Source organism: Gracilinanus agilis, chromosome 4 (genome assembly GCF_016433145.1).
Source record: "Gracilinanus agilis isolate LMUSP501 chromosome 4, AgileGrace, whole genome shotgun sequence".
In the NCBI taxonomy this organism is placed as follows: domain Eukaryota; kingdom Metazoa; phylum Chordata; class Mammalia; order Didelphimorphia; family Didelphidae; genus Gracilinanus; species Gracilinanus agilis.
In genome coordinates, this window is record NC_058133.1 from 474,742,869 (window position 1) to 474,759,572 (window position 16,704).

A 16,704-nucleotide genomic window follows, 5' to 3' on the forward strand; every position below is an offset into this window, starting at 1 on the left:
CTCCTTTCCCTCCCTACTTCTTCCGGTACCTAAACTGGAAGCCAAAAGTAAACGCTAGACGTATTTTAATTTAATCTCTGGTGGTTACTAGTGTCCGCTGGTTAGAAACTTTAAGAAGAAGCCATCAGGCTTTTGGGCTTGTTGCCCTAAACTCTACAAGCTTACAAAATAAGAAAGAACACAGAACTTTTCTTGAAAATGTCCCTGAAAACGCCTTGCCTAAGTCCAAAAGAAAAAGGAATGGGAGGAAAAGGCGTTCTTAAAGATGGAATGGGCGGCTTGGCGGAGACAACGTAAGAAGCTTAGCTTTCTGGAACAGGATTTGCCACCAATTATGTCAGCGCCAAAAGGGGCGGAGAAAGAGGACTCAGAAAACTTCGTTCCCGCCCGCGCGCTTTCAGTTCCCAAACAGGTCGGTTAACTGGATATATAAGGGAGTGCAGCGGACTCGAAACAGCAGTTAGCTTTTCGCAGCTGAGTTATCTCGATTAATCATGTCTGGTCGCGGCAAGGGAGGAAAAGGTTTAGGCAAGGGGGGTGCCAAGCGGCACAGGAAGGTGCTTCGGGACAACATCCAGGGCATCACCAAGCCTGCCATCCGCCGCTTGGCTCGGCGCGGTGGCGTCAAGCGTATCTCGGGGCTCATTTACGAGGAGACCCGCGGCGTGCTGAAGGTTTTCCTGGAGAACGTGATCCGGGACGCCGTCACCTACACGGAGCACGCCAAGAGGAAGACAGTCACCGCCATGGATGTTGTCTACGCCCTCAAGCGCCAGGGCAGAACCCTCTACGGATTCGGAGGCTAAATGGAAAAATCTTTTACTAATCCCACAAGAAAAACGGCCCTTTTCAGGGCCCCCTTAACATTTCATTTAAAAAAGCTGTAACTAGTCCTGTTCAGAGGAACTAAAAATTTGACTTGAATTACTTTTTTTAACTTTTCAACAGTTAAATAGTTTAATTTGGAATTCAAAATATTAAATTTTAAGTTTCAGGATTATAAAGTCACATTCCTATATTCAGTCTTTAAACGTAGATCCCAATAAGCGGTTCACCTGGTTTTTAGTGAAGTATTGTATCAGCGAAGAACACGTGATTGGGATCCCCGGCGGGAAAGGTGGCAAACCAATCGGATTAGGTTTCAGCCTCTTTATTTCATAGCAGTAGACCACCAACCAAATTCAGAACTTACCAAATTCTCAATCCTCGTTCTCCATCCTATACTGTAGGCTTTAACAGTCTAAGGTGACGCAGGTAGAAATGTCTTGAAAATAACTACCCCAGGGGGAAGATGAGTTTATTTTGTATAGGAAACTTGCCCTCAAATTACTTAATTAAAAATTTCCCCAACTGCTTGATTCTTTGTAGATATTCCTTGTGGAGACAACCTGTGTGTCTCAAGTAGTACTTGGACTCGATAATTTTTAGATATTAACGTTAAGGGGTATCTGGATTAGTAGGGACATGTTTTTCAGGAATATAATCCCTGGAAGAATCCTCCCATTACAAGGATAATAAAGTTCTTTAAGGAAGTGGCCTTTAGATAAAATAACTTTAATGGGTTCCTCCCCTCCCTCCCTAAATTAGAATTTTGACTGGGAAAGAACCATGCTTTACATTTCTTTTGGATCTCTAGTCTAGATGAACACAATGCATAGTAAGAGTGCTATGTTTATGATTAAGTAAAATACTAACGAATAGAAAACTACTACCCTTAGTGGGTCCTTGAAATTTTTCATCCTCTGGTCAGTTTGTTTTTCAGGATTCTCCCTTTTATAAAGATTTCAATATATTGTGAAGCTCAGACTCCTGGTTTGTTGAACTGTGGGGATATAAGAACTGGAATCAATTCATGAGCATTTCTTAAAAGTTTACTCTGTTCAAGAATTCAAGGACTAAGTTCAAGGAGTTTCCAGTTTACTGAAAAAAAAAATCATATCATAGATGTAGACTTGGAAGGAATCTGAAGAGGTCATCTATTCTTATTTTAGAGATTAGGAAGCTGAGGGCCAAGAAAGTGAATTGACTTGTCCAAGGTAAAGAAGGTATCATTTGGAAGATCTGAGTTTTGAATGAAGATCTAATTCCAAAGCCAATAGACTTCCCATTGTTCCATAATGTCCCTTGCTAGACATTCGCCAAAAAAAGTAAATACAGGCTAGATAACAAAATAAATGCAAAGTAATATCTCAAAAGATCTCTTGGAGAACTGACCTCTGAAGAGAATTAGAAGTCTAGAGAGGTGAAGGTGAGGAGAGAAATACTTCCAGATGTATAGAGCCTGTGACACCTATATTGGAAATACAGCCTGGTGGAGAGGGTGAGAGTGCTAGACTTGGATGCCCAAAGAATACAAGGAAAAGAACAAGTAGTTCAGTTTGACAGGGAAAGGAGAAAGGGAATAAGCATTTATATAGTGCCTACAATGTGCCAGGCACTTGTGCTAAGCACTTTTTATAAATATTATCTCCACTTGATCTGATAAAATGTAGAGTGACTGAGTGGGAAGTAATGTATAGACCCCCCTGGAAAGGAAGTCTGGATCTATTCTAGACTATGAAGGGTTTTAAATTCCAAACAATGGAGTTTGTATTTTATCTAAGAGGCGATAAGGGACCACTGAAGCTTCTTAAACATAGGAGTGACATTCAAAGCCTAATGACTAATTTCTTTCCTGCTTGATTTATCTTCTTAACATAGTGGTGGGGGGCACAGTCCCCTGTCCCACCCCATCATATAATGTTAAAAAAAAAAAAAAAAAGCAAAATAGCATTCAGTGACCTCTGCCTTATGGTGATTTGTGGCAACCTCTGAAATCAGACTGGTGATCTCATTGTCAAGACTGTCAGGATTTGTTGCTATTTCTGAGTTCAAGGTTTCCATAACCATAACACTTGCAATCTCCTACCTCTCCCACTCTAGTCATATCCCATGGTTTGCTTCTTCTTCTAAAGGCATTTTTTTTTTATCCTCTGCACCTTGCTGATGCAAGCTATCCTGATATGTAAAGCAGAATGTGAGTAAACCTGTTTATTGTTCCCATATAGAGAATAGGCTTACACTTTAGAGGATCATTTGAAAGAATTTACAGTTTCAAACAATGAACAAATTTAATGGCATCTATTTTCTTTGTTACTATTTAGTACCCTCAGCTTTGGAACAATTCAGATAAGAAATGTCTCTAAATTTTCTATTTTTACAGTAAATGATAATGTTTCAAGGCCAGTGATGGAGTGAGCCACACTTTCTTCCTCTACATTTTCTCTTCTTTCCTCAATCAATTATAATGCTCAAAGATTCCAAAAAGTAGATTTGGGAATGGAGATAACAGATACCCCACCAGTCACTGTCCTAGAATTCCTCTGAAGCAAGGAAAAATCACTAGCCCTTAGAAGCCAGGACACTTTCTACATATAAGTGGATGATTTGGAAGCCCATGTTATCATCCAATGAACTGAATACAAGTTGTGCTTCTTGGAACTGGGGTCACCAATAGCTCTACTGTATGCCAAATATTGTGCTAAACACTAGCACACTATATTGTGATATAGAAAAAGGCAAAAATACATAGTCTCTGCTCTTAAGGGACTACTGTTTTACTTGGAGAGACAACATGCAAAAAACTAAGTATATGCAAGATATATAAAGTGTAAATGGAAGATAATATCAAAGGGAAAGCATTAGCAGTGGAAGGGAGGAGGAAAGATGGCAAAGGAGATTTGAGCCTTTAAGTTTAAACATTTTAAGTTGAGTGTTTTAAGAAATCCACTAAGGCCAGAAGGGCAGGGAGACAACCAGTAAAAAAAATAGTCAGAAAGAGTGTTCTATACAAGAAACAGCAAGGAAGCCAGGCCAGTGTCATTGTATCAAGAATACATGGAAGGTGATAAATTGTAAGAAGAATGGAAATATAGAAGTAGCTAGACTGTAAAGTACATTAAAAAGTCAGAGAATTTTATATTTGGTTCTGGAGGCAAAAGAAAGCCACTGCAGTTCATGGATTAGGGAAGTAACATGGGCAAGGGTTCATTTTAGGAAAATGATTGGCAGCTGGGTGGCTGCCCCCAACATACAAAGCCCAGTCTTCAAATTTGACCTTATTTCGGCAGATCATATTAAATTCCATTCTACATTCACCATCATTTGGAGCAAATTCACTATGTTAGTTTCACTTCTGTTGACTTAGAATTTGGCTTTCTGTTTGCTGTAAAAAAAAATAGGTATATTTATGTTGAAATATTTTTAAATATATTGAAATAGATATACTTGAAAATATTTTACACATTTTGTTTTTCCAGTTACATATAAAAACAAAATTTAACATTTCTTTCTAAAATTTTGAGTTCCAAATTCTCTCCCTCCCCTCCCTCCTCCTCCCTCTGAGACAATAAGCAGTTTGATATAGGTTATACTTGTATGGTCATGCAAATTTGTTTCCCTATTGGTCATGTTGTCCAATTATTTTTTACCATTGCTTTACATCCCCTAACAGGGTCACATGCCCCATAGTGGGGAAATTCTGTCTTTAAAATTTTAAAAGAATGAAGAACCATACTTTTAAAATATTGTTTTTATTAAAGAAGGGCCAACCAGAATTTAGGCTAGCTTCAGTCACCTAATCTGAGGTGGTCAGCAAGTCACTTAGATTTCCCAAGGCAGTATTAAAATGTAACAGACCTAGAAAAGATTCCCTCTTAAGTAGGAAACTATACTTTTATCATTCATTCATTCATTCATTTATCATTCGTTCATTCATTTATTCATAGTGATCCATAGGCAGCAGAGTATAATGGGAAACTGGCATTTACATGCTTTGCTATCAGCTAGGTGTGTTTCCCTGGACAATTTACTTAGCTAATCTGAGCCCCAGTTTTTTTAACTGTAAAACTAGGAAAATGAGACTGGAACTACTACCTAAAACAATTTTTATTAAAAAAAAGTGCTTTGTAGAGCGAAAGGAGCAGAGCCAGAAGAACATTGTACACAGAGACTGACTGATACACTGTGGTAAAATTGAATGTGATGCACTTCTGTACCAGCAGCAATGCAATGACCCAGGACAATTCTGAGGGATTTAAGGGAAAGAATGCTATCCACATTCAGAGGAAGAACTACAGGAGTGGAAACAGAAGAAAAACAACTGCTTGAACACATGGGTTGATGTGGACATGATTGGGGATGTAGACTTGAAACTACCACATCAATGCAACTATCAACAATTTGGAAATAGGTCTTGATCAATGGCACATGTTAAAACCAGTGGAAATGGGCATCGGCCATGGGTGGGGGGATGGGGGGGGAGGGGGGTGAAGGGGAAAGTAGGAGCATGAATCATGTAACCATGTTAAAAATGAATATTAATAAATGTTTAAAAAATAAAAACAAAAAACAAAAAAAGTACTTTGTAAACCTTAAGGTTATATATATGTGTATATAATGTATATTATTGTTAAGTGAAAATGTGTTTATTTGAGGCCTACAGCACTAAGATAAATAGATAAGATACAGTTCCTGCCATTATTATTAATAATAATACCACAAACTTACATAGCCCCGTGAATGACCATAGGCACAATTCCAGTATCTCCAAATGTTGTCACTGTGAACTATTCTTCCCTGCCTTATATTCAAGAAACCATGCTAAGTAGATCCTATAAAACAAAATGAACAATAATGTTTGTCCTTGAAGGAGCTTTCATTCTGCTTGGACATGCAACATTTTCACAGCAAATTAAATGTAAGATAATTTAAGGAGAGAGACAACAGTAACAACTAAGGGTGCGAAGGGACACCTAGGAGATGGTAAACCCTGAAGGAAGCTAAAGATTCTAAACTCAGCACAGAGTAGTCAACAACCACAAAGTTCTAAAGAGGTTGCAGAGTTTAGGCCCAGCAAGTAGGCAAGGTTGGTGGGAATACAGAGAATGGAAAGGAAATATTGTTTAATGTCTGGGAAGATAGATTAGATTTAGACTGTGGAAAGCTTCAGATGTCTGGCTGAGGAGGTTCTATTTCCCTTAAAATCACCAAAGATCTTGAGCATATAAGCAGGCTTCTCTGTGCTATGGGGGATTCCGTGGGCAACTTGGTGGGAAATGGGTTAGAGAGAGGAGAGATTGCTAGTAAGGAGATCAATTAGGAAGATATTTAAATAACTCTCTCTAAACTTGCTCCTCTTCCTACCTTCATTATAGATGCCTTTTGCACACCATTCACTAGTCCTTTCATTTATATCCCCTCCTTCTCTCTGACTTCACTTATCTAATTAGTTACTAAGATCTAATCACAATACAGTTGCAAATCTTATGCCCTCTGAAAGCTTTGCTTCTGCTACAGTGCAATGAAAAGCAAGATGGATTTGGTGGAGGAGGGCCCCGTGTCCAAATATCAGCTCTGCCACTGTGTTCCCTTGGTTAGGCATATCATTATGTGGGCCACAGGTTGATAGAAATGAAAGGGTTGAACCATATGACACCCCCACCCCCGGTTTTAACTGATGACCTAAGAAGCCTAGTTCAGGTCCAGAAGATAGGTCTTCATTGGCCCTTAGCTTAACTATTTAAAGGGTCACCCTTGGAACAGGAATATTTGTATAAGCCCATCCCTATCTCTACAAAAGGAAGAGATTGGTGTAGACGACTTAAATGGTTTGGGAAAACAGAAAATGTATATTAAGTGTTCATTATGAGGGGTAGCACTGTTCCGAGTGCTAGTAATTCAAGCTGAATATTGAGCTGGCTCTCTGCTACCAACAAACTCATATTCAATATATAGAAGAGGATTCAGTTGAAGAGCCAGAAGGTCCTCAGGGTACATTGGTGGGTCACATAGAGATTTAGATAGCATGTTAGCAGTGAGATAGTAAGGCTTGGTGGTCTTCCATATTATCAGAAGGGTTGTATTTAATAATTCCCTGCTCATCCAGGGCCACTAAGGAAGAAGAAAGGAGAACTGGAGAGACCATGAAGAACTGAGGGAGTTGAACTGAAAATGGGAATAGAACAAGGTCTCTATGTTCCTTCCTGCCGAGGTAAAAAGATAAGGTTGGTCAGCATATAATCAAAATGGGGAAAGGAAGAGATAATTAGCAGGAACTTTGGGGGAAAAGGCTGCCCAAATGCCAGGTCTGTAACATGGCATCTTAGCCCTGCCCCAAGGTCACAAAATAGTAGGAAGGGCAGCATACCCATTGAGGTGCTCTGACTTCAAGTGTAGAGTTCCTTCTGCTACATTAAGTTTACTAACATCTTTCTACTGTCATTCTCACTGTCATCCTGCCCAGCAAATTAACTTCAACAGGATATTTATTGCACATAGATCTAATCATGTCATACCTTTTATTAAAAATATTCAAGTAACAGCTATTGTCCACTGTAAAAATTAAAATTAATATATAATAACTTCAAATATTATATTTTTAAAGATTTATTAGTAGTCACTAGGAGTAAAGGAATAAAAAGGTAACAAAATAAAACCATGTGCCCATGCTAATCTACCTGTTCAAACAGCCCGCATTCCCAGCTGCAAAACACCATAGGAAGGAAAGAGTGCTAGCCAGGGAAGACCACCCAATTTATTCCCTCTATAGTCAGCATGTAACTACAGGAAGTCAATGGGCTCCAGGGAAATGTAGTTCAAAGGCACAAGATTTAAACCAATTACACATTCCACCCCCCTGAGATCCTTGGAAGACTAGTCTCTCCGATTGGATCTTATAAACATAATCAACTTTTAAATTACAATAATTTGGGGATAAAAGGAAAAGAGAATAAAACCAATGCGTTCCTAGCTGCAAGCTGCCATAGGAAGGAAAGAGAGCTGGCCCAAAAAGACCACCCAATTTATCTCCTGTATATGTCAGCATGTAACAAAAGGAAGTCGGTGGGCTCCTGGGCAATGTAGTTTTAAAAGTACAAAATTTCCAATAACACACCACTGACAAGTCTTGCCTTAACAAAACAACAGACACTTGTCAAGTCTTTTGCAATCTTTTGCATAGTACAATAGAAAAACCTGCCCTTCTGAATTCCTATCTTTGGCTTTTGGATCAGATAAATTCAGATTCCAATCTTGCTTCTCATGCTGCTTGTGAGATCTCAGTTTCTATATCTATTGACACAGTTGGACTAGATAACCTCAGAAGTCCCATCTAAGGTCTATGATATTATACTCTTTGGGGAATTTCATATTATTTTATACTAATTAATCTATACCTTAGCCAACTAATGAACTATGTTTCCAAAGAGAGATATGCTGTGCTTTCTTGACTTTGCTCAGAGAGGGTGATATAATGAAATCACTTTGGAGTAACTTAGAGAATCTGACTTGTTTCCTACCTCTGACATTTATTAGCTGTGCAATCATTGGTAAATAACTTTTTGAGCTTCAGTTTCTTCATCTGTAAAATGGACGTAATAACAACCTTTACCTCACAATGCTGACCAAAAGAAATAACATTTAAATCGTTCTGCAAAACTTAAAGTACTATCAAAAAGTGCTAGCTATTAATATTGATACTCCTCTAATAGATCAACACGATAGCTATACAACAGGAATTGAAACTAGCTTGCTGTTATAATGTATCACCTCCTTCACTCTTCCAAGTTTTATCTTTCTTGAGCTGTATCTTCTTTAAGGTAGTAAGTACAGTGGATAGAACCCTAGACCTTGAGTCAGGAAAACTTGAATTCAAAACTGACCTGAGACCCTCTCAATGTCCTTTAATCTGCCTATCTCAGTTGTCTCTGGAAAAGGATAATAACTAACACCTGCTCCCCATAGATGCTATGAAGGTAAAATGAGATATTTGTAAGATGCTTTGCCTACTTTAAAAAAAGAATTCTATAAATATTATGGACTCAATAAATTATAGAATCTCTCCATTTTTAGATTGGTTCCCAAGTAACAAAAAAAACAAACAAACAAAAAAACAGGAGTTCAAATCTTGCTTTTCTGTATACCACTCAAACTCTGAGCAAGTTAAAGCCTTTCCTTTTTATGCACTGTTGTTAGAGGATGACTTTATGGAGGAATTTTGTAATAAGGAAGTAATCTAATAATCATTCAGAGAGCTGTTGGGAATCTGAAAGACATGAATTCTAATTCCTAACATCACTCACCAGCTATATGGCTTGGAGAAAATCGAAAGGCCTTAATTCCTTCATCCTTAAAATGAGAGGGTTGCACTAGGTCGCTTTTCTTGTCCCTTTCAGCCCTAAAACGTCACATTTCAATAAACACTGGCAAGCATGGATTTTTTTTTTCCTTTCACATTATTCCTACCACACTAGGAAGGCTTTGTGTGAGTAGGCTGAGGCTGACAGTATATGGTTAAATAAATGCTGTAGGTTAATGGGCTCAGTTTTAGGGAAGCAGGTTGGCACAAGAGAAAGCAAAACAGGTCCAAAATATAGTTTATGCCATTAACCTGCGTGCTGGGCAAGTTGTTTACTTCCCCAGGCCCCACTTTCCTCATTTGTAAAATAAGAATAATGTAGAACTAGATGAAGAGTTCTTAATATTGAACTTTAAAAAATGTTGGTAACTATTTCAATTGGTTTCCTTTGTAATCCTACACATTTTATTTTAAATATTTAAAAACCTTTTAAGAAGAGGTTCATGGACTTCACCATTCTGCCAAAGGAAAGGGAACTCTGACACAAACGAAGGAACTCCTGGACTAAATGGTCTGTAGGGTCCTTTCCAGGTCTAGCTCTATGATTCTAAGTAGTATGTGAAGTTTAAATCAAATAAAGCAGTTCTTAGCTCCTCTCTCTTTTGTCCTGAACTCCTCAGGCAGGGTATAGAAGACAGCTCTCATTTTTCTCTTGCTTTAAAGAATCTTCCTGAGAATTTTTCCTGAAAAAAAATCTAAATTTCCCTTTTCTGAGTAAAATAATCAGAAACGCTAATTTTTTTCCAAATAGAGAGGAATTTATTATTTTAACTGCATTTTAAAATAACTTGTATTCTTGAACCTAGTGGGCGGAGAACAACCCCAAAGCCCCGACCCCGCCCGCGCGCTTTCAGTTCCCAAACAGGTCGGCTAGTCGGCTATATAAAGCGCCAGCGCGGACGTCCCAGTCATTCTGGTTTTCTGTTAGCAGTGTTGCTTTCAGTCGTTAACCATGTCTGGTCGTGGCAAGGGAGGGAAGGGATTAGGCAAAGGGGGTGCCAAGCGGCACAGAAAGGTCCTCCGGGATAACATCCAGGGCATCACCAAGCCTGCCATCCGCCGCTTGGCTCGGCGTGGCGGTGTCAAGCGTATCTCGGGGCTCATCTACGAGGAGACCCGCGGTGTGCTGAAGGTTTTCCTGGAGAACGTGATCCGGGACGCCGTCACCTACACGGAGCACGCCAAGCGGAAGACAGTCACCGCCATGGATGTTGTCTACGCGCTCAAACGCCAGGGCAGAACCCTCTACGGATTCGGCGGCTAAACCAGCTACATTTTGCAAGTCCGCCAAGAAAAACCAAAAGGCCCTTTTCAGGGCCCCCTCCATTGTCTAATGAAGGAGCTCTAACCTAATTTCCCGCTTTTGACTACTTTCTTTGTTACTGGTTAGTTTTCGACCAATCCATTTGAAAGCGAAAGGTTGTTTTAACTCGGATATCGAAAAATTTTTAACACGTTTGTTTACGCCGCGCGTCCTCCATTCGGGTGTCTAGCAAGACAAAAGCACATTAGATTTTCTACGTTCACATTCTCACAAAATGGAGTCCTGTTGTAGGTCGGCTTGGGGGAGGGGAGGCAGTCTTGGGTAAAACTGCCTGAGATACCGCGAGGTTAGGAGAAAGCCTAAGCCAATCGGAGGGTACTACCAAGCAATACGGGAATACTTTGCCCAATCAGAAAAGAGGTATCTAATCCGATCCGTTTTGAAATTCGGCATTCTATTATCCTCTTTCTATGAAGTACTGGACATTTTTGAGGCACACCTGTAGAAGAAAAATGAGACGCGACATTTTGGAAAGTCACTTTTAACCATTAGAAAACGTTATAGATCCTTTCCCTGGGGATATTGGGTATTGGGAACAAGAACTTAAGTCATGCGGTACGAGTCTGAGATACGATACATTCTGAATCGACTTCTGCAGTTCTTAAAATTTCTGTTTTGGCATTCAGATGTCAGGAATTGATTTAACTGAAAGAAGGTGGAAAGCATAATTTTCAATTAATTTACAATCATTAATTAAGAGTTTACTATGCTGCCAAGCATTGTACTCAACACTTAGTGGGATGCAAAGAAAAACAATCTCTGCACTCGAGTTTACATTCTTAATTGAGAAAACATACTTGTGTAGGTAAATGCAAAGTAGGTGGGAAGAAGCCTTAGTAGGGAAAGTTTTAGCAGCTTGCAGGTGAAGGTTTGGTGGTCTGGGAAGAAATGAGACCAGGAAAGGTTTCCTGAAAGAGGAAGCCAAGGAATTTTAAGAAATAGTTTAGGCCACTTCCCAGCTGTGTGACCCTGGGCAGGTCACTTGACCCCCATTGCCCACCCTTACCAATCTTCCACCTATGAGACAATACACCGAAGTACAAGGGTTTAAAAAAATAAAAAAAAATAAAAAAATAAAATGGAGTTTAGGAAGGGCAACATTCCAGGTATCAAAGACGGCTCCTGCAAAGATAAAGGAAATAATCTTATTAGGAAGAACAGCATAGAGTAGTATGAGTTGGACTATAGAATTCCTGGAGGGTAGCAATGTACTAAAAGCCTAGGGCCAGGTTGTGAAGAGCCTTTAAAATCCAGAGTCTTTATGATTTCTGTGTATTTCTTTCTATCTGATTTTTTTTTCTTGTTTCTTCTCTTTTTATCCTGTCCCTCCTCAAGATTCTATTTAGTTTCTAATCACTGCCTCCCTTATTCAGTCCTTTTTATCATCCCTCCACTTTCTTTGATTCCCTTCCCCTCCTATTCTCTATTGTATATATTCACTTACATTTTTATATACAACTGAGTTTGTATGTGTGTATATATTTTCTTTCTTAGAATCACTTCTGATGAGAGTGAGGTTCAAGCATTGCTTGCTTCCCTTGCCCCTCATTTTCCTCTCCACTGTAGAAGCTCCTCCTTTCCTGCCTCTTATGTGAGAAAAATGTCTTTATTCTGCTTCTTCCTTTCCCCCTTTTCTCTATATAGTCCTCTTTCTCAACCCTTCATTCTTTTTGGAGCTCATTCAAATGTAATCTTGTACTCTATGTTAACTCCTTTTAACTACCTTAATAATAATAAAGTTCTTAGGAGTTACGTTTCATCTCCCATATGACAATGTAAACAGTTTATTGAGACCATTATGATTTCTCTGTCATGCTTACTTTTTTTGTGTTTCTCTTGAGTCTTGTGTTTGAGTGTCAGTTTTCTTTTCAAGTCTGGTCCTTTTTTTTTTTAAACGCTTTCCTTTCCTCTTAGAATTACTACTATGTATTGTTCTAAGGCAGAAGAGTGCTAAAGGCTAGGCAATGGGGGTTAAGTGACTTGCCCAGGGTCACACAGCTAGGAAGTGTCTGAGGCCAAATTTGAATCCAGGACCTCCCATCTCTGGGCCAGACTCTCAATCCACTGAGCCACCCAGCTACCCCCAAGTCTGGTCTTTTCAAGAGGAAAACTTGAAAATCCTCTATCTCATTAAATATTCATTTCCCTCCTGAAGGATTATATTGTTTTCCTAGGAAGGTTATTTTTTGCTATAATCCTACCTTCTTTGCCTTCTTGAAGGTCCTATTCCAAGCCCTCGGTTTCTTTAACTTGGAAGCCATTAAATCTTGTGTGATTCTGATGGCTCTACAATATTTTAATTGTTTCTTTATGACTGCTTTGAAGTATTTTCTCTTCAAACTGGGAGCTCTGGAATTTGTATAATATTCCTGGGAGTTTTCATGATCTTTTTCAGAAGGTAATTGGTGGATTCTTTCAATTTCTATTTTACTCTCTGGATCTAAGATATCAGGACAATGTTTCTTGATAATTTCTTGAAATATGATTTCTAGGTTCTCTTTTTAATCATGACTTTCAGGTACTCTGATAATTCTTCAATTTTCTCTCCAGATTGACTGTTTTTTCTAATTAGATATTTCACATTTTCTTGTATTTTTCATTCTTTTGACTTTTAAAAAATATTTCTTAATATCTCGTGGAATTATGAACTAACACTTATGCAATTCTAAATTGTAAGGAATTATTTTCTTCAGTGAGATTTTGTAACTCTTTTTCCTTTTGGCCAATTCTGCTTTTTACAAGTTTATACACCCCTATCCCCCACCCTCACCCCCAGTGAATTTTTGTGCCTCTTTTGCCATTAGACAAGTCATTTTTTTTAAACCTTGCCTTTTTTTTTTAGTAACAATTCTAAGACAGAAGGACAATAGTTAGGCAAATAGTGTTAAGTGACCTTCTCAGGATTACACAGGTAGGAAGTGTCTTAAGGTCAGATTCTATCCTAGATCTTCCCAATTCCAGGTTTGGTGCTCCATCCACTGTATAACTTAGCTGCTATGCTGTTTTTTTAAGGTGTTATTTCTCTTCAGTATTGTATGTGTGTCTGTGTGTGTGTGTGTGGTGTGTATTCCTTTTACCAAGCTGTTGATTCTCTTTTCACAATTTTCATGCATCATATTCATTTTTTCCCCAAATTTTTCTCTATTACTATCTCTTTACTTCTTCCAAGAATTATTTTTAGACTTGAGCCCAATTAGGATTTTTCTTTGAGGCTTTGTAGCTGCTTTCATATTGTTGTCTTCTGAGTTTATATCTTGGTCTCCCCTGCCAGAATAGTAGCTTTTTATAGTCAAATTCTTTTTGTGGTTGTTGTTTGCTCGTTTTTATATCCTATTTCTTGACTCTGAATTTATGCTAAAATTGGGCTTTGCTCACTTAGGGTCAAGGAAGCACTATCCTAAGCTTTTTAAACTTTTGGGTGCTGCTATTTTAAGAGCAAGTTCTAGGGGTCTTCAAGCTTTCGGTGCTTCCAAGATGGTGTGATCCTGGGAGAGGTGTGGTCACTGCTCTCTTGATCTGCACTACTCTGGTCTTTTTCCAAGAAAGGCTGGTCTCCTGCCACTAGTGTCTGTACTTTTCTTTGACCTAGAATTGCTACCAGGGTCCTTTCAGTAGCCTCAGTGTTACTTACCCCTGGTGCTCCTCTCTGTTGTGGGATGGGCTCCAGACAGGTTTTTGCCCTACTGTTACAAACTTCTGCCTATTTCCCAAGTTTTCTTAGGACAGAAAAATGTTTCACTCTGACCTTTTGTTTGCTGTGCTTCTCCAAAATTTGATTTGAGGTGTTATTTTAAAGTTGTTTGGAAGGGAGTGCTGAGATTGTTCAGTTGGGGTGCCTTTTAAAAGAAGCCAGCAGCATTTGAATACAAAATTCTTACCCTGAGACCAGAAGTATATGGGGGAGGCATACACACACACACACACACACACACACACACACACACAGGTCTGTATGTGTGTACACACATAAATATGTTTGCATATACTTATATGTATATATACACACTCATACAAACACACACTTCTCAATTCTACTACAGCCAGTTCCAGCTGGCTAGAGAGGCTCTATTGTTAAATTTTCAGCATAAGCATTTATACCTCACAAATATGCAAATACTAAACACACACATATATACAGACACACACATTTCTCACTTCCATTCAAAGATGGGATACCCCATAACCACTACAGGGAACCCATTTAAAATTTGAGACAGCCTTAATTTGCTATGAAGTTATCTCTCACACCAAACCTAAATGTTTCTCTCTACTGCTTTCACCCATTGCTCTTGGATCTCTCTCTTCTGGAGTCAAATAGAACAAATCTAATTCCCCTTTAGGAGTATGATGGAGTCACATCCTATTAGTTAGAGATTCAGCTGTCGAATTTTCATTGTCAGCATTTAGACCTCAGTAGTCTGCAAATATTACAAATCAGGACTTGGTTTATTATTATTATTATTTTTATTATTTTTGCTTATTGTTTAGACTGGAGAAAGAGAAAATGCTAATAATGATTAAACTGAGAAGTGTGTTGTATAGCCAGTTGTTAGACTTTACCAAGACATATCTGTCCCTTCTCAATAGGAAACCATTTGAAGACTGAAATGAAATTAGTCTGGCATGTTTTATCCTTGATGAAACAATGCAGGCTCTTTGTAATTAGCACTTCCCTTTCTAGAGGTGATGAATTTCCTTTCTTTAATGATCTCTTTAATGATCCATTATAGAATTTTCCTAGAAATTTAAGTGAGCTCATTGGTCTACAGTTGTCAGAAGTTGTTCTTAACACACATATGCATACACACATACACATTTTTTTTAAAATTAGAACCCTTCCTATTCTTCAGTTTTGTGGCATTTCATTTGTTTCCCATGATTTTTCAAATATTCCAACCATATCTATCAGTTCTTTCAAAATCTGGCTCATCTCATTTAGATGACCTGAATCCATCCAGGATATCAAGGTGCTCTCTCTCTCTTTCCTATGGTGAATTCAAGTCTTCCTGACTCAAAACCTAATACTTTGTCCGCTGCATCATCTAGTTGTCCTATACTATAAATTTGCTCCTTGCTTATCTAGTTTCCCCACTGGAAAGAATACCACTCCTGGAGGACAAGGATCCCTTTATTTTCATTTCTGTAAACTCTAGAATACTAGAAAAAAAATACATAGTGTACAATAGGCACTTAATAAATATGTATTGATTGATTTATCTTGAATATTACCATCTACTTAGCCATTTTGGTTCTGTAAAATTTTTAGAAGTCCTTCTCCTTGACAGAGAAAAATGATCTCAAAATTAGAGATGAGCAGGTTTATCTTCTCCTGGCTGGCAGTTTATATTATTATTTAAGCCACACAAAATAATATCTCATCTCTTCCTTGATCTTCCCTTATCTCCCAGTACAGGAACAAACAAACAAACCAGGGAAAACCAAATAAAGTGAAACAACAGAAAAATCCATCTCCCTTTTGTTGTCCTCAGTTGTCTTTTCCAGTCTCTGCTTATTCTAAGCATTTATATTCCTGATAAAATATGCTATTCTCTTTTACTTGGATTTGCTTCCATCTTCTGCATTATTATATATATATATATATATATTTGTGTTAATTAATCTTAAGTTCCCTGACTTTTTCACAACGGGCACCTCAGACAAATTCCATTTTTCTTTCATCTTGCTTTATAGGATCATAGAGGTAGAACTAGAAGGGTTCTCTAAGGTCATCTAGTCTGACTCCCTCATTTTACAGTTGAGGAATTTAAGGCCCAGAGTGGTAGAGGAATTTGTCCAAAGTTAGAGAGATAGAAGTGGCAGAATTTACTGGGATTAGAACCCAGGTCTTCTGACTCAAAATTCAGACTTCTTTCCACACTACATTTTTTCTCTTTTTTGTCTTTAGAACGTGATTCTGGAGGATATCCCATTCTTCCAAAACTAACTTTCCTGGGAAAATTAAAATTAAAATCGATGGGATCCTATCTATTTAAAAAAATTCTTCCAATTCTGTTCTCTTCAAGTCTAGAATTTATAGCAAGCTCTGTTGATATCAAGAATTCTAGTAGAGATCAGTCACTTTTCTAAGCGTTCTCTTAATTTCTACTTCAGCAACTAATTTCTCATTATTAGTGAGAATCAGAGTCAGAATAGATTTTGATTTAATTGCTTCATCTTTAGAAATTGTTATCAATGCAAGTCAATT

The 16,704-nt window shown here is 38.2% G+C and overlaps 3 protein-coding genes across 3 annotated transcripts in view; 1 reads left to right on the plus strand and 2 right to left on the minus strand.

Moving 5' to 3' along the window:
• Window positions 1–16,704, minus strand: part of LOC123244240 (histone H2B type 2-E-like) — a 262,719-nt gene that overhangs the window by 154,279 nt on the left and 91,736 nt on the right. The gene's annotated exons all lie outside the window — the stretch shown is intronic.
• LOC123244239 (histone H3-like centromeric protein cid) overlaps window positions 1–16,704 on the minus strand; it is a 160,826-nt gene that overhangs the window by 67,088 nt on the left and 77,034 nt on the right. The gene's annotated exons all lie outside the window — the stretch shown is intronic.
• LOC123244657 lies at window positions 474–10,495 on the plus strand. The gene is made up of 4 exons (XM_044673181.1): window positions 474–801; window positions 1,037–1,117; window positions 9,982–10,040; window positions 10,104–10,495. Exons 1-4 carry the CDS (start codon window positions 495–497, stop codon window positions 10,437–10,439), a joined length of 783 nt encoding a protein of 260 aa, XP_044529116.1. The 5' UTR covers window positions 474–494; the 3' UTR covers window positions 10,440–10,495.